A 15,309-nucleotide genomic window follows, 5' to 3' on the forward strand; every position below is an offset into this window, starting at 1 on the left:
CAGCCTCAAAGCCAGGCCTTCTAGAAGAGTTTTTTACTTGTATCTTAAAGCATCAACCTTTTGTTTTCTTTAATCCAGGGAAAGATGTCTGGTTACCACTTTAAGATATATGTTGTTTTGCACCTTTAATTTATCCGTGGCATAAACAACCTGCCCGTGAGTCACAATTAAAGGAGCAGAGATCCTCTGGGTCCCAGGTTGAGCAGGTGTGTGATGTGTGGGCTGATGGGCCATCCCCACGGGGCTTTGTCCGCGTGACTTGCCAACGCCCAGCGCGTGACTGGCCTGCACAAGTTCACTGTGCCCTTTGCCATTTTGAAACCAACTTGAAAATTTCTAAGTTATTTTTAAAAATCATTATATCAAATGGCAAAGCCACGCAGCCTTAGGCCCTCCTTCCAGGAAAGTCAGAGCACGGGGGCCCTCGCTGGAGGGACCAGGGCCGGGTGGGGAGGCAGCCAGGCTGCCGGGGGCCCCTGACCACCCGTGTGTCTTCCAGGCTCTCGGAACCTGACCCCAGCCACACGCTGGAGGAGAGAGTGGTCCACTGGTATTTCAAACTGCTGGATAAAAACTCCAGTGGGGACATCGGCAAAAAGGAAATCAAGCCCTTCAAGAGATTCCTTCGGAAGAAGTCCAAACCCAAAAAATGCGTGAAGAAGTTTGTTGAATACTGTGATGTGAATAACGACAAGTCCATTTCCCTGCAAGAGTTGATGGGCTGCCTGGGCGTGACCAGAGAAGAAGGTGAAACTAACACGAGGAAACGGCACAGTAAGAGCCTTTCTCATTATTTTGCTCCCACGTGTGTCCACTCTCGACGACGTCTGTTGAGTCTTACGATGTAGAGACTGTCCTTGCAGTCTGAGGGTGGAGGGAAGTCTGATGTGTCACATGACTGTAGGTCACCGTCCGTGGAAGCACTCACAGACCGTCGTAAGCGGTCAAGGGGAAGCCGGGTGGGAAAGGTGGGAGCTGAGTGGTGTCTGGAGACAAGTCTCACTGTTCCGTCCGGGGGGCACGGGTAGGGGGTGCCCTTCTCCAGGGGCGCCTTCTGATGCTGAACAGCAAACTGGGCACCCTTGGGAGTAACTCGGGAACTCCACGCATGAGCCCGACCAAACATTCAGCCCGGTTTATTAGCAGTTCAGTAATTCCTGTTTCCAAACCAGGTATTTCAATGGTTGAAACAGTGTTTCAGCTGCGTTACCAGATGTGTGTATCTCTTCCTTGAACCCAAACGCTGTCAGCAGCCCAGGGGCCGTGTGCGGATTTGATGGTTTGCAGAGACCTCTGCCATCTCTGCTAATTTATGATTCCGTTATTCTGTCACCAAACTTGTAGCATATTTGAAACATGAAGCAAGTTTGAGAGTAGGTTCCGGAGCATCGGTAGATGGTGGTCTTTACACGTCCTCGTAGTTGCAGCTCAGCTGGGACGCGGAAGTCCTGGCCGCTGACCTCGACTGTGGGCTTCGGGAAAGGACTGCATCTGTCTTATCAGTTTCTGTGTCCCGAGCACTCGTCATGACAGTCATTCCGTATGATTCAGCCGAACTTGGTTCCAGGCTAGATCCCTGTAATTGTGAAAGGACTCTTGCTAATTTTCCTGTGAGAAGTTACTCCTGGAAGAGTTGAGTTTTATTTTGAAGACCTCTGTATGGGGTCTCGGAAGCTAAGTGCACTTCATGTTGCCCCGGACATGTCCAGACTGCAGACAGTGGTAAAAATACGTGGCCGCCCACTTTGCTGACCTTGTGGGGTGAGGATGACATTTCCTGGCAGGATGTGGGTCCTTGCTGCCCTCTGATGGGGGTCAGACTCAGAAGGCTCTCGCTGTGGAAACATTGTGTGCAGCGTGTGTCTGCAGGCGGGGTGTGGGGGGGCCGAGCTGGCGGGTCAGGGGGTGACCGGCTCCCATCACCATCCTGCCTCACGGTCCCCATGGCCCCTTCTTTTCTCCCAGCCAGGCCGGGGATGGGGTGAGGCTGCCCTCATTCTCACTTGCAGATGAGAAACCCAGGAGCGCCGTGTGGCTTCCAAGCCCTACAGCCACCCAAGGCGTGCGGCGGGTCCACCCTGAACAGCGGCCCAAGCGCACGGGTCCGCCCGCAGGAAACCGGCACCTGCTGGGCTGCAGCTTCTGTCGGGGTTTCCTCAACCCCGCGCAGCCCTGCCCTGCAGCCCCCGGGGGGGCCTTGGACGTTTCCAGTCCAGGCAGTCGCCCCCGCCCTTGCTCTCCTTTGTTGGGGCTTAGGGTCGCTGTCTGCCGCTGTCTGACGCTGTCTGACACTGCCTGTGATTCTTGGACCTGGACAGACGTTCTCACTCACCCTATGCTTTTTTTTTCGATTTTGGTCCCCCATAGGGTCCCGAGAGACAAGTGACCTATTGCAGTTTTAGGCAGAATTCCTGGCAGCCCGGCGTCTCGGAGGCCCAGGGGATCACCATGGGAGCCAGCGGGGAGCCAGTGGCCGGCTAGCTGGAGGCCGCGGGACTGTAGCTCCCCCGGCCCTGGGGCTCTGATGATTGCCGGGGAGGGGGATGAACGCTGACCCAGTGACTCGTTTCAGCCGTTGCCAGGTTGGCTTGGGGCCGCGGTGGCCCTTCCTCCGTTCCAGAACCCAGCCTTGAACTTGTGAAAGAGTCCAGTTTTGTGGTTTCAATGAGCAAATTAAGTGCAGGCTCAACCGTGTGTAGAATCTGCTCTTTTAATCTTTAATCGTCACCCCTTTCTGAAGCGCCCAGGCCAGTCCGTTGTTTGCAAGGATCCCCTCTTGGTGAGCACCCAGACCCCCGAGCCTCGTCCGCGTGCCTGAGGGGCGTCCCTCGCCAGGGGCACGGTCCTTTCTGCGTGTTTACTAAATACAAAGGAAGTCAGCAAATGGAGGTGCTGGGCAGGGAGAGCGGGCGGGGGTGGGGTGGGGGTGGGGGTGGAGGCCCAGTGCGTGGCGGCTTTGCCAGGAGCATCATTGGCCTCAGAGCAGCGGCGAGCGTGAGGCATTTTGAGATGGAACGGGATCCCTCCAGTAGTTTCCAGATGAATTCTGAGCAGTGGGGAAACTACTCTCCTGGATACCACCGCCTGACCCAGCCCTCTGTTTTACAGAGAAGGCCGCGCTCTCCACCCGCCCCCACTCTTCGTGGCTCAGTCCACAGTGTGGATGGGTCATTTCCAGAAGCGTTAACCACGAGTGGGTGTGTTGTTTAAACACCAGCACTTGGTGTGAATTGGTACCACGTAGCCTGTGTTGAGCCCACGGGTTCCGGGACGTCAGGAACCACTGCGCTCATGGGTGAGTCCTGAGCTTCTGCAGAAGGTACAGATCGTGCTGAGAAGGGTGTGCAAATCCCAGCCCTCGGTCAGGTACAGGACTTCTGACTTTGTGGCTAACGAAGTGCTCAGCTCTCTTAGTCATTCATTCGCTCAACACAAACGTCGAGGATCTGCCGTGAATCACGGGGCGGAGGTGGGAGCTGAGTCTCAGAAGCTCCGCAGTTTGTAGGGAAGATAGAAAAGCCCTAGAACGGCCCGCGCGTAAGGCGTGGGTGTGAGTAGGCTGCTGCCCGGGCCCTGAGGAGGCAGCTCCCAGCTCGAGGACTCGGGAAAGCGTCACGGGGCCAAAAGGATGGACGGGACGGCCCAGCCCCTGTGCCAAGCACTGGGACACTGGTGCCTCCCCTGGAGCATCTCCGAGGCAAAGCCTCAACACCGCCCAGTCAGAGCCCGAGGCATGAGGGGTAACTGCGTGACACCCGAGGACAGCCTCGTCGGAGAGCCCAGGGACCGTGAGAAGGGGTTCCTGGTCAGGCGTCTGCCAGCCAAGGGTACCCTCGCGGGAGAAACGGGATCGGAAGCTGGTCTTCCTGGAAACTCTGAAGGTCGCTCGGTCTTGCTCTGCTCTGGGGACACCATGGCAGCTCTCACCCCGCACGCTGAGGCCTCAGGAAGCTGATGTGAATCCAGCACCTTCTGGGTCACGATCCTGGACACCTACCCTGTTGTAAACAAAACTGTCTCAAAACCCCAGCTCCCTGTCAGCACCAGCGTTGGACCTCTGAGTTGGCTCCAGGGCCTTAGCCGATCACACGCCCTGTTGTTTTTTAATCTGGTTAGATAATGGAAAACTTGAGGTGTGGCCAGTCCAACAGATCAGGAGCCAGTGCTGTGGAGAAGATGGTGCCCACAGAGGAAGTGTACTCCCCCGGCCCCAGCTGCTCTCGGGCTGCAGGATGCTGCCCTCTGCCCCTGGGTGGGGGGCGGAGCGGGGGCGTCTCCACACCTCTCCTCGGGGCCGGGGCTGCGTTCTCACAGAGGACAGAACGCACGAGGGGAACAGAGAACAGGTTCGCGGGCAGAGCGGATGCGCAGAAGGGGTGCAGGCCACGTCCTCTTGCCGAGAGGGGTCCAGGGTCTCCGCACAGCCCTACAAGGGGACACGGAGAGGGCGGGTGGGTAACCCTGCTATCAGGGGAGCGAGTAACAGAGCATAACACCTTGGTGTCATCATCATTTAGTAGAAATGTTTACATTACTGCAGAATCTTGAGTTATCAGTCATCTTCTTTACGTGCCTCTGACTAAACCGACGTGTCTGAATTTTGTTGTCTCGCTAGTAACCGGGAAGATAGCGCGTGTGACCCCCTCTCTTCCCCCGGAGAAGCTGCATTTGGTAAAAGTGGCAATTTGGTCAAAAATGAGCATTGGGGATTTAGACACATTATTAGCTGATCTTGCAGCCCTTTTTTTTTTTATCTTGCAGAATTTCTCTAAGAGTTTTTCAACTATATTATCATTTATTTTTTACTACCCTGTGTAATTTGAAATAGTGAAAAGTCAGAAAAACCTAAGTATTCAGGAAGGGGTTAGTTGGGACAGTCTAAATATCCAATTGGCTGCCAGTTTCTTTTGTTTTCTTTATTTTTGCTCACTAGTTAACAATACATTTTTTTTAACATCTTTATTGGAGTATAATTGCTTTACAATGGTATGTTAGTTTCAGCTTCACAACAAAATGAATCAGTTATATATATACATATATTCCCATATCTCTTCCCGCTTGCGTCTCCCTCCCTCCCACCCTCCCTATCCCACCCCTCCAGGCGGTCACAAAGCACCGAGCTGATCTCCCTGTGCTATGCGGCTGCTTCCCACTAGCTAGCTACCTTACGTTTGGTAGTGAACAATACATTTTTTATTCTAAAAAATATGAGAAATTAAATAAAGAACATAAATAACACATGACCTTTTATTCTGAGACAAAATCAGACCAGATCTATAGCTTTCCAGAAAATATTTCTATGCACACATACATGCGTGTTTATGTCTATGATTTCCACTACAAAATGGTATCATAATGCACATACTTCAGTAATCACACTTGTTTTAAGCAAGTACACAAGGTTTTGCATTTAAAGTTTTGCAACTAAGACATGTTATTGGGAGCTTGATCTCAATTTTCACCATTACAAAAAATGCAAAAATGAAAAAAAACCCTGAAAACTATTGAGAACTGATAGAGCCTAGAAAAAAAACTCTCTGAAGAATTCAGAAAAAAAGTTCACAAAAGATGATACCATGCCCTCATGATTCTCCAAAATGACCATTGTGCAGAAAATCAGCAATTAGGAAATATTCACTTTTGACCAAATTATCTTGTTCAGCCAGACTGCCATGCCAGCTACATTCTCTCAGACATATTGCCTTACAGCCAAATTGCCGTTTGCCGTGTCACCTGGAAACAATCACTATCATTCGATACCGAGGAAGCCACCCTTCCCGCCACGCACACACACCCATCGCTGAGCTCTGTGGTAGGAGCTGGGAAATACATACTCATTTTCTCACCGAGAAGTATTTTTATTGATGTGGCGTGGCTTCGTATTTATTTTGATGATGTATATTCTGTTTCATTCAAATTAACTAACAGTTTATTATTTTTCTGCCCTTCACGTATTTTAAATGGAACTTTTCCCTACTCCTTCTTGAGTGGAATATTCCATCCAGTGTCATTAATGAAATTTATACTCTTTTCATCTACATAGCAAAGTTCTAAACACCAAAAAACGTTAACTTTTCTTGCTGTAACCTGACTTTAATCTGTAGCTACCTCCAGTGACCAGTAGTCTGATGTTTGCCATAAAAGAAACCAAGAAAACTCTGGGAATTGTTGCTAGTGCAATTGGTTTAGATTAGATTCAAAGTATCAGTTTAAAATTCTTTAAATTTGAACCAATGGCGCGAAAGCCTGCTTTCTCTGTAAAGTACTCATTTCAGACAAAGCAAAGCGGAGCGCGACAACAGAAATTATCCCGATCCCTGGATCATTCAAACTACAATGGAAAGAGATAGTCCATTTAGCTACCATTTATTTAATATTTTTGCAATTTACTTAATATGTTTGTGTTTCAAATTTTCGTGCTCTATTTCTGTTTGCTTGAATATAGCAAGAGAAGAAGTTTGAACACAGAATAATTTTGCTCTTTATCTTTTTAATTGAATGGATAGACGTCAACAGTTAAGGCATTTGGAATGAGGGATGCTGCCCTCCGTCTGCTGATTCATTCGAAAGATATTTACAGGTGCTCCCTGCTCTAAACATTGGCAAAACCACAGTAAATAAAACAGACAAGAGTTCACATCTTTCTAGAGCTTACATTTTAGTGTGGATGCAAGAAATGAGATAAATAAGAAAAATGCACTGTGTGATGGGTGATGCTAGCTAAGGTGGTGTGGGGGGAGGGGAGGGGCAGGGCTGAACTTCAGGTGGAGATTTGGGGCGGGAAAAGTGCCTCCACAGGTGATGTCCCAGGTCCCAGTCTTTAAGGAGGCACAGACGGAACCAAGCAGGATTTGGGAACAGTTATTTTGATCCAAACAAGTTCAATGATTCTCGTGATTTAACCATAAAACCAAAAGATTTCAAAGACCCGGTGCTGGTTCCTAGCCTTCCAGCTGCCTGGGTCCTCTCTCCCTGGGAGAGTTTGAAAACTCGGGGAAGGAGGTCTCCACGGCTAGTGGACACGCCTTTGGAGTTTCCGGTAAAATAGAACCGTCTTCTAAAGTTGGGCCAGAGCATTTGTATTGCTGGGAACTGTTTACAGCGTGACTTTTATGATCCACTATTTATAATCTATGCTCAGCATATGTGCAGATGCGTAGTCTGCCAGTGGACGACGCTTTCCTACAGTGATGTGGGTTTCTTCCTGAAACATTCTATTTAACCTTTTACTAAATAAAGAATATTTGGTTTTTAATCTTTCTTTTTCTTTCCCTGTTAGCCCCTAGAGGTAATGCTGAAAGCACTTCTAATAGGCAGGTGAGTATGTCTACATTGTAGCCTTAATCATTTACTGTTTTAATTATAGGCAATAAAAGTTGAGGTTCTGTCAATTTGTAAAGTGAAGTTCCTTCCAAGAAAAGAAGCAACTTATCGTGTCTACACCCCTGTGAGGCCCCAAATAGCCATGCAAAATTCTGTCAGAAATTACCAACTTGCTGAAACATCAACATTTTGCCCTAATTATTATTTTCTTGCTACTTGAAATTTCAATTATTTTATTATTTTTAGAAAAATTTCTGAGTCCCCTTATTTTTGGAAATATTTACTTTTAAATAGTTCTGCAGGACGTGGATTTGTAATGTATTCCTTACGCTTGGCTAAGGAGATTGCAGGAACGGGGAGTCTTCTTTTTGCATCTAGGGATCCGAGCGAGACAAGTGGCAGCTCCAGAGGGGTTTTTCACTGCCTGCCGTGTGTGCTCATGAACACACTTCTATGCTTCTGAATCTGTATTCCTGCTGTGCAATTAAAGGAGATGATTGTGGTGTCTCTCCGCAGCATCCCAGGCCACAAGCTCTCCAAAGTCTAGCATATTTTCCAGAAGATGAACACGAGCGATTCATTTCTCCCTCTCTCAAAGCCAGGGCTACATCCTCCTTTTTTTTTTTTTTTTTTTTTTTTTTTTTGCCGTACGCGGGCCTCTCACTGTTGTGGCCTCTCCCGTTGCGAAGCACAGGCTCCGGACGCGCAGGCTCAGCGGCCGTAGCTCACGGGCCCAGCTGTTGTGGCATTGTGGGATCTTCCTGGACCGGGGCACGAACCCGTGTCCCCTGCATCGGCAGGCGAACTCCCAACCACTGTGCCACCAGGGAAGCCCCTACATCCTCCTTTCTTAAGACCACTTGTCAATTTGTTATGTATTTTGTCTTCACCTGCTTGATTCCAGGTCTCTGGTCCCTAAGGCAGGCCCCCGTGTTTGTGGTGGGCTTGAAGTGGAGACCTTCCACGCGCACCTTGGATGCAATTTAAAACCATTTCATTAGGAAAGATGTGTGATACGGTCGGTCTTCTTTGTTCAGCAAGTGTTTATGGTTTCAACTTTTAAAATCCCACTGCAAACCACTTGTGCTCTAGAACAGGGCTGGTCTGAAAGCAATGACCTGGGCTGAGCTCCGAAGACTTCCAAACGGTTGTTTTCCTAAGATAACGCCAATGACGGCCACATGGGAGCTGCCTCAGCCTGAAATAAACTCTGTTCCAAACACAAGACTCACTCAGCTTTTTCCCAGAAAAGGAATCCAGAGCGGTTTCCCCAGCTCTTTTGATGGCGTTTATCACTGCAACCTGTGATCCTGGGATGATGTCCTGCAGTGGTCGGAACATGATAAAGTGATTGAAGACCATACAGATTTCTTTGAAGAATCAGAGTCCCAACCACCAAAATCTTTCACTATATGAATAACCCAACCCAAGAACTATGAAATGAAGGGCAGCAAGTAGGATGCATGAGCTTAGATTTAATCGAAAAGTGAGCTGTCTTTCTCGGTATCTTCTCCAGGTTCCATCACAGCTCAGCAGTGATCAGAGCAGTGCTACCAGCCACTGCTGACGTAGCTTAAAGCGTTAGTGCCACCCCTCCCCCAGCAAGTCTGACCAGCTTTAGTTGCTGGTAAAATACATTGATGACTTATCTTTATCCTCAGCTAATTAAAACAAAACTTCTTACTCACTTAATGCAGGAGATATAGTCCCTCTTCTCGTCCCCTGTTCATATATTTATCTGGGGAATAAAAGCCAACACAGAAGCCTCCTGAATGTTCAAGTGTAATTATTTTAAATAGACCAACTTGTACTGGTCGGAATGTGTCTATGTGGAGAAATAAACCTGGAAGATTGTACTTTGCTTCTCTTTTTCATTCTATATTATTTTTAATTGGCACAGTGCAGAATTCCAGTGATTTAGTAAACAAAACTTTTCAAGTTGTATTTCTTAGAGAGGTCAAATAGTGAATGGAAAGGATGAAAAGAAAACTGTTAAAAAAACACATGCCTTTATCAAATTTGAAGCATAAATTAGTATTAAAAGTATTTTTATATGATAAATCCATGGTGATTGGAGATTCTGCACAATGTTTAATATATTGAACACACTTACAATCCTTGAAATAAATGCTTTCTCAACTGATATATTTTTCCTGATATTTCTGATCATTGAGTGGGAGGAAAGTGCTAGAAGTTGAGAAGTGTCCACAATGTTTTTATTATTTTTTAAAATTCTTACCCCCCAAGTAAAGCACTCTTCCTTTCACATCTATTTAAAAATATTGCTTTTTTTCCCTTGTTGTTACCAGCTGGGTTTATTTTATTCCTAAAAGGCAAGTCTTCGTCTTCAGAGATGAGTGATGCAAATGTCTAAATACATCTCTTTTCTGTCTTTTTTTCAGCCAAGGAAGCAAGGATAAACGACTGACACATCCACGGCGGGTCCTAGACACGTGGCCGACTCCCTCACCAAAAAGCAATTAAAAAACCCCAAACAAACATAGTATATTGCACTTTGTACTTTAACTGTAAATTCACTTTGTAGAAATGAGATATTTAAACAGATGGCTTTAATCTGTGAAAATGGAAAGGCTGGCTTCGGAAAAGTAATCACATACAATGTATGTGTCCTTCTTTGACCTTCAAAATGTGTAGTTGGTGGAGATGTATTTTGAGTGGATTTAAGCTTAATTTCTTCCTCCCACGCATGTTAACCTGGCAGAAGCCTTGGCCTAAGGCGCTCTGGCTCCAGGCCCGTATCTCCTCACCAGGGCCGTTACTAACAGCCTCGCCAGGTTGGCGTCGTTGGAAATCGACTGCCCTGGCAGCGTCGCTGAGTCCATGTTGGAAGCTTCATGGCACCGTGGAAGTTTGTAATCAACGGCTGTCTCCGTCATGCAGTTAATGAGTGCAAGGGTCTTCTTGTTTCTTGGGATTTCGTGTTAGCTTGTTGGTTTTCCTTCCAGAGTTCTCGCTCACGCAATGAGTTACCCAACCACTGAAGCCCTCTTTACAGGTAGTGCCCTGGTAGAAAAGAACGTTTTGCAAGCCCTTTTGGATGTGCCTGCTTTTTCCATTGCAAGCTTCTGTTTGAGTTCTGCCTTGGGCTCAGAGCATTCATGCAGCAAATGCTAGAGAATTCTTTCTGCCTTTCTGAGGCAGCGTGAAGGGGTCCATCGTTCAGAAAAGTAAATTTCATCATGACCTGACCGAGCCGGCTAACCACGCTTGTCAGCCTGCTTTTTCTCTTACACCTGGCCCCTACCCACCTGACCGTGGCCCACCCAGGGGCCCCCCGGAAGGTAAAACCGTCCCCTGAACAAATTATGAAGAGTCCCCTTAAAGAAGGCGCAGCCAGGCGAAGCAGTGCCTGGGTCTTGACCTCGGCAGCCGGAGACAAAGGCCTGTGGGTCCCCCACCTTCCCTTCTTTCCTGGAGGCCTCAAGGGCTCAAGTGTTTGCCGAGGGGAAATTCATCCAAATGGGACTTGAGAGGGGCGCGTGAGGAGCTGAATGCCCCCCTGTGAGCAGCAGAGCGGGCCCTCGGGGCAGCCGGCTCCCCGTCTCAGAGCTGGACCCCGGCTTCCGCAAAGGTGCCCGTGGGCTCCATGAAGCATTTAGGGGACAGGCCCGGAGCTGGGGTGACACGCTGTGACGCTGTCTCGGCTCTAGCTTTTGGTTTGGGAAAAAAATCTTCGCGGCCCCAGACCCCCCAACACATGTCAAACGATCTTGAATTTGCATGAAGACGTTTCAAGAGGCGTCTCATTTAAACCGTGCGGAAGTCAAAACGGAAACTTTGGAAACACAAACCCAGCTCCAGTGTGTATCACCATTGTGTAAGAAACAGTTAGGATCCTAAATTTATTGGATGATCTTTTATATTTCTGAACTTTGAATTTAATCCTTTTTCTTAGATTAAAATAAAATATGCTATCAAAACCGTACTTGGCCTCTGGCTTCATTCTGAGGGTGTTTACCATTGGGAAGCAAGGCAGGGGCCCTGGGCTGGAGTGAAAGGAACCCTGGTTCTGCCCCTCTGGCCGTGGGACTTGGGACAAGTTACTTAGCCTTTGGGGGCTTCAGTCTTCTGCTCTATCAACAGGGACGACAGTGGCATGCACCCCTGGGTGAAGGTTACGTGTATCCATGTGTGTAAAGGGTGAGGGCCTGGCACAGAGGGTGCAAGTGTTTGCCCTCGTGATGGGAAGCAGCCGTCTACTCACTAGGTACCAAAGGCTGGGAGGACTTCCCGTCCTGCCGGAAGCTGTGTGGACCAAGGAAGAGACAGAAAAGGTTCTTATTGTGGTTAAAGCTGATGCGGTTCACAAGTGACACCGCCAGAGACCCCGTCAGGCCACGTCTCTCGGTCCCCAGCCCCAGTCTCCAGACCCAGTGTCCGCCCTTGGTTAGACTCTCATTGTATCTCACCTGCACCATTGCAGCAGCTGCTGCTTCTCTCAGTTTTGTTGAGATGTAATTGACACACGCCACTGTGTCAGGGTAAGGTGCACGGCATGACGCTTTGACTTCCATATACTGTGAAACGGTTGTCACAATAAGTTTAGATAACACCCAGCACTTCACATAGATACCAAAAAAAAAGTTGTTTTTTTTTCCTGGTGATGAGAACTTTTAGGATCTACTTTCTTAGTAGTTTTCAAATACACCAAACAGCAGCATTAACTATGGTCGGTCATGGTGTGGTCACAGCAGCAGCTTCTTAGCTGGTCTTGTTTCCTCCAGGACTCTCTATTCCTTCCTGGTAAATCTCCCTGTGCCCCACACTATTTTTTTCTCTACTCAGAAAAGTGTGATCTTTATAAAACCTTAGCATTTCAATCGTGCAGTCAAGATGTTGCTGGAAAGGAATTAAGAGGGAGCGCTCCCGACGGCGCGGAGGTTGGACTGCTTCTGGAGCAGACGGGAGAGGGCACGGAGCCCGTGGAGGCAGCGGCCGGCGCGCCGGGGCCAGAGCAGGTGGCTCTTACGGCGAAGTGTTAAGATTTCAAAGCCGAAACAGAAATTGTTTCCCTTACGTTCCTGGTGTAGCTGTTTTCAGGGATAGTTGCCTCCCCACAAACCTCCCCTTGCCTCCTTCTCATGTTTAAAAATGCTCTCCTGCATCCTTGTCAGAAATCTCCAAGTGGGACATTATTTAGAAGTGCACTGACCAACTCATAAATCGTGCCCGTGAACGTCACATCCAGAATTTTTTTAAGTTGTCGAGATGAAAGGTGTCAGTTTTTGTAATCAACGTGCAGAAATGACCGACATAATCATAAACTGCCAAGTGGACACCGAATCATGTAAACAACAGAGCTACTGCAGAGAGAGTAAGAATGTAGACAGCGCTCAGCTCAGCGGTCTGTGGTGATGGTGATGGTGGTAGTTGAAATGGTGGTAATCATGACGATGACAATGACGACGATGCTGATGATGGTGGTGGTGGTGATGGGGGTGATGATGGTGATGATGATGGTGGTCGTGATGGTGGTGATGGTGATGGTTGTGACGATGAGTGTGATGATGGTGATGATGGTGATAGTGATGGTGATGGTGGTGATGGTGGTGGTGGTGATGATGGTGATGATGGTGATGGTGGTGATGGTGGTGGTGATGACGGTGATGATGGTGGTGATGGTGGTGATGGTGATGATGGTGATGATGGAGATGATGGTGATAATGATGGTGATGGTGAGTGGTGGTGGTGATGGTGGTGATGATTTTCTCCCTAATACCATATACTACTACATGGGCCAAAATTTGTAAAGATTTTTGACTCATTAGATATTTAGACACTTTTGATATTTCTTCATTCTAAAAAGCTTCATTCTTCATTTACTATCAAGCGGTGAACAAGCCGCCCCAAAGCTCCATGGCCTAAAACCACCCTGTTTATTCTTGTCACCCTGTGTGTGTTGGCTGGGTTGTCTGGGCTTGGCTGGACGTGTCCCCATGCCTCACACCCGGCCCTGGACGAGTGGGCCTTTGGGGCGTATCTCTGTCGTCATGGCCAAAGCACAGGGTGAGGCGCCCAACTGCATGAGCGCATTTCAAGCTTTAGCTCGTAACCTGTCTGTTCACGTCTGTGGACCATCACGGGGCTCCGAGCAGGTCGTGGGCAGGGAAGCACACACCGCCCCCTGGAGGCCCTGGTAACTCGTGGACGTAGACGCTGTTGAGTGTTGGAGATCGTGCCCACCTGCAGTCAAGCACATCCTGAACCTGGGGCAGCAGAGCTCCACGCGTGGTGGTGCAGATGGAAGGAAGGGGTGCACGTCGGCACGCCACCTCGGACGGGAGGAAGCAGGGGTCGTGCGGGGAGGCGGAGGGAACTGGGCCTCCCACCCATAGAAAGAGGTTTCCAGCCCTCCCTCTCAGGGCTGTGCAACCAGCATAGGTCATGCACACAGCCCGCTGTATAGACAGGCACTCCACAGTGGCATTGTGGAGTCACACGTGTGTCAGAACAGCTCTGTATCACGTGGTTCTGAATCTTCCTCTTCAAAGAGTCAAAGGACGGGAAGGCTTGAATCCAAAACCCTGAAGCCTGCAGCTCAGGATGAAGCCTGCAGGCCTTTCCGTAAAGGAGGAGACGCTACACATGGCAGGGATGGAAGTTTATTCAGACTCCTCTATCGTGGGGAATTGACTCCAGTTATGAGAAGGAGAAAACAGGAAGCCACGTCACGGTGGCAAAGAGCCATTTTTCTCACTCAGGAAGCAGACAGACAGGACTCAGTCAGCTCAGGGTGGAGGCAGCCAGCGCCCCGGGCCTTGGCCTCCCAGGCCCCTTGGGTTTGTTCTGCCGTCTTTAGAGCGAGGCCTTGTCCCGGGCACTGGCTGGAGGGGCAAGTGTCTTCATCAGGGACCGGACGTGGTGGAGGGCCTTGGGCCAAGACAAGAGGCCAGCGGCACGTGGCACATGTTATGTTTTGTCCTGAGCCGCACTTAGCAGGTGTCTGCTGAATTTCCTTGGCCACCGACATCTCTTCTTTGCATCTCCAGCTTCAGAGCTTTAACTGTGCACTTGCTGCCCAGGACGGGGTGAGACAGAGGGCTGGCCGCCCAAGAAGCAGGAGGGGGCATTGCCATGAGACCACGCCCACTCTCTGCCACTTAACAGTGCATTCAGGGCACGTGGCGTTTACTCCGTCTTCCACATTTTATGTGAAATAAATGTCTTCTTTCTGTCTAGTTTCCCTGGGCATCTGAACGCTTGCTCTTTTCTGATAAAGCTGGCCAGTTAACTCAATCCATGTGTGTTTCATAGCGGAAAGGTTTCATACACCTTGTTATTAATATTTTACCTTTAGAACAAACATTTGGTTTCTTTCAGTTAAAGCTGAAATTATGCTCAGTCAATAGATGGCTTCTTTGTTAATAAAAGATGGATTTTTATACTCCTGACCAGCCTGCCTACGTGGTGCGTTTCCAGTCTTCTATGGCTGCTGTAGTTCAGAGGAGAGGTGCCTTTTTATCGCTTCCTAAGATCTTGTAAGTGTGCCCGGGGGAACCACTTTGGATGTTTCAGTTTAAATTTACGTATTCATGATGCTCTGAGTATTAGAACAGAGAAGCTAAGTTTTATTACTCAGACTATGTCAAACTCTTTGCTTTTTCATCCAAGAAAATGGTCTTTCTAATTTGGTAAGCAATTTTATTAACTGAGCCCTGTTATAATAAAATAAACATATTTCTAAAAGTAAGATAAAGTAAATAATTTAAATGTGTTTTGAAATAAGTTTAGGATGTTGGTTTGGTTGGTGGTCCTAAGAGGTTTCTGCAGACAACTTCTAGACTTTCTGACACTGACTCTATACTCTCTGAACCTTAAATTCAAGTCCTCCCCTGGCTTGGGAGAGAGGAATAAAATAAACGCAGAACCTATCAATTCTGATGTTCAAACCTGTAACGAAAGGCTGCTCTTTCTGGTGGTTGTGCAGCACTTACCATTTCCCAGTTTGCAACAAACCAGAAACAC

At 48.4% G+C, this 15,309-nt stretch overlaps 1 protein-coding gene across 4 annotated transcripts in view; it reads left to right on the top strand.

Moving 5' to 3' along the window:
- The window catches only part of SMOC2 (SPARC related modular calcium binding 2), a 149,854-nt gene extending 138,585 nt beyond the window's left edge, over positions 1 to 11,269 (top strand). For all 4 annotated transcript variants that reach the window (XM_019951769.3, XM_019951770.3, XM_019951771.3 and 1 more), the window contains 3 exons: positions 500 to 774; positions 7,280 to 7,317; positions 9,726 to 11,269. In XM_019951769.3, the coding sequence (XP_019807328.1) occupies positions 500 to 774; positions 7,280 to 7,317; positions 9,726 to 9,743 (331 nt within the window). In that variant the 3' untranslated portion in view covers positions 9,744 to 11,269. The remainder of the gene's footprint in view (positions 1 to 499; positions 775 to 7,279; positions 7,318 to 9,725) is intronic.
- The last annotated feature ends 4,040 nt before the right edge of the window (positions 11,270 to 15,309 follow it).

Source organism: Tursiops truncatus, chromosome 12 (genome assembly GCF_011762595.2).
Source record: "Tursiops truncatus isolate mTurTru1 chromosome 12, mTurTru1.mat.Y, whole genome shotgun sequence".
Classification (NCBI taxonomy): Eukaryota; Metazoa; Chordata; class Mammalia; order Artiodactyla; family Delphinidae; genus Tursiops; species Tursiops truncatus.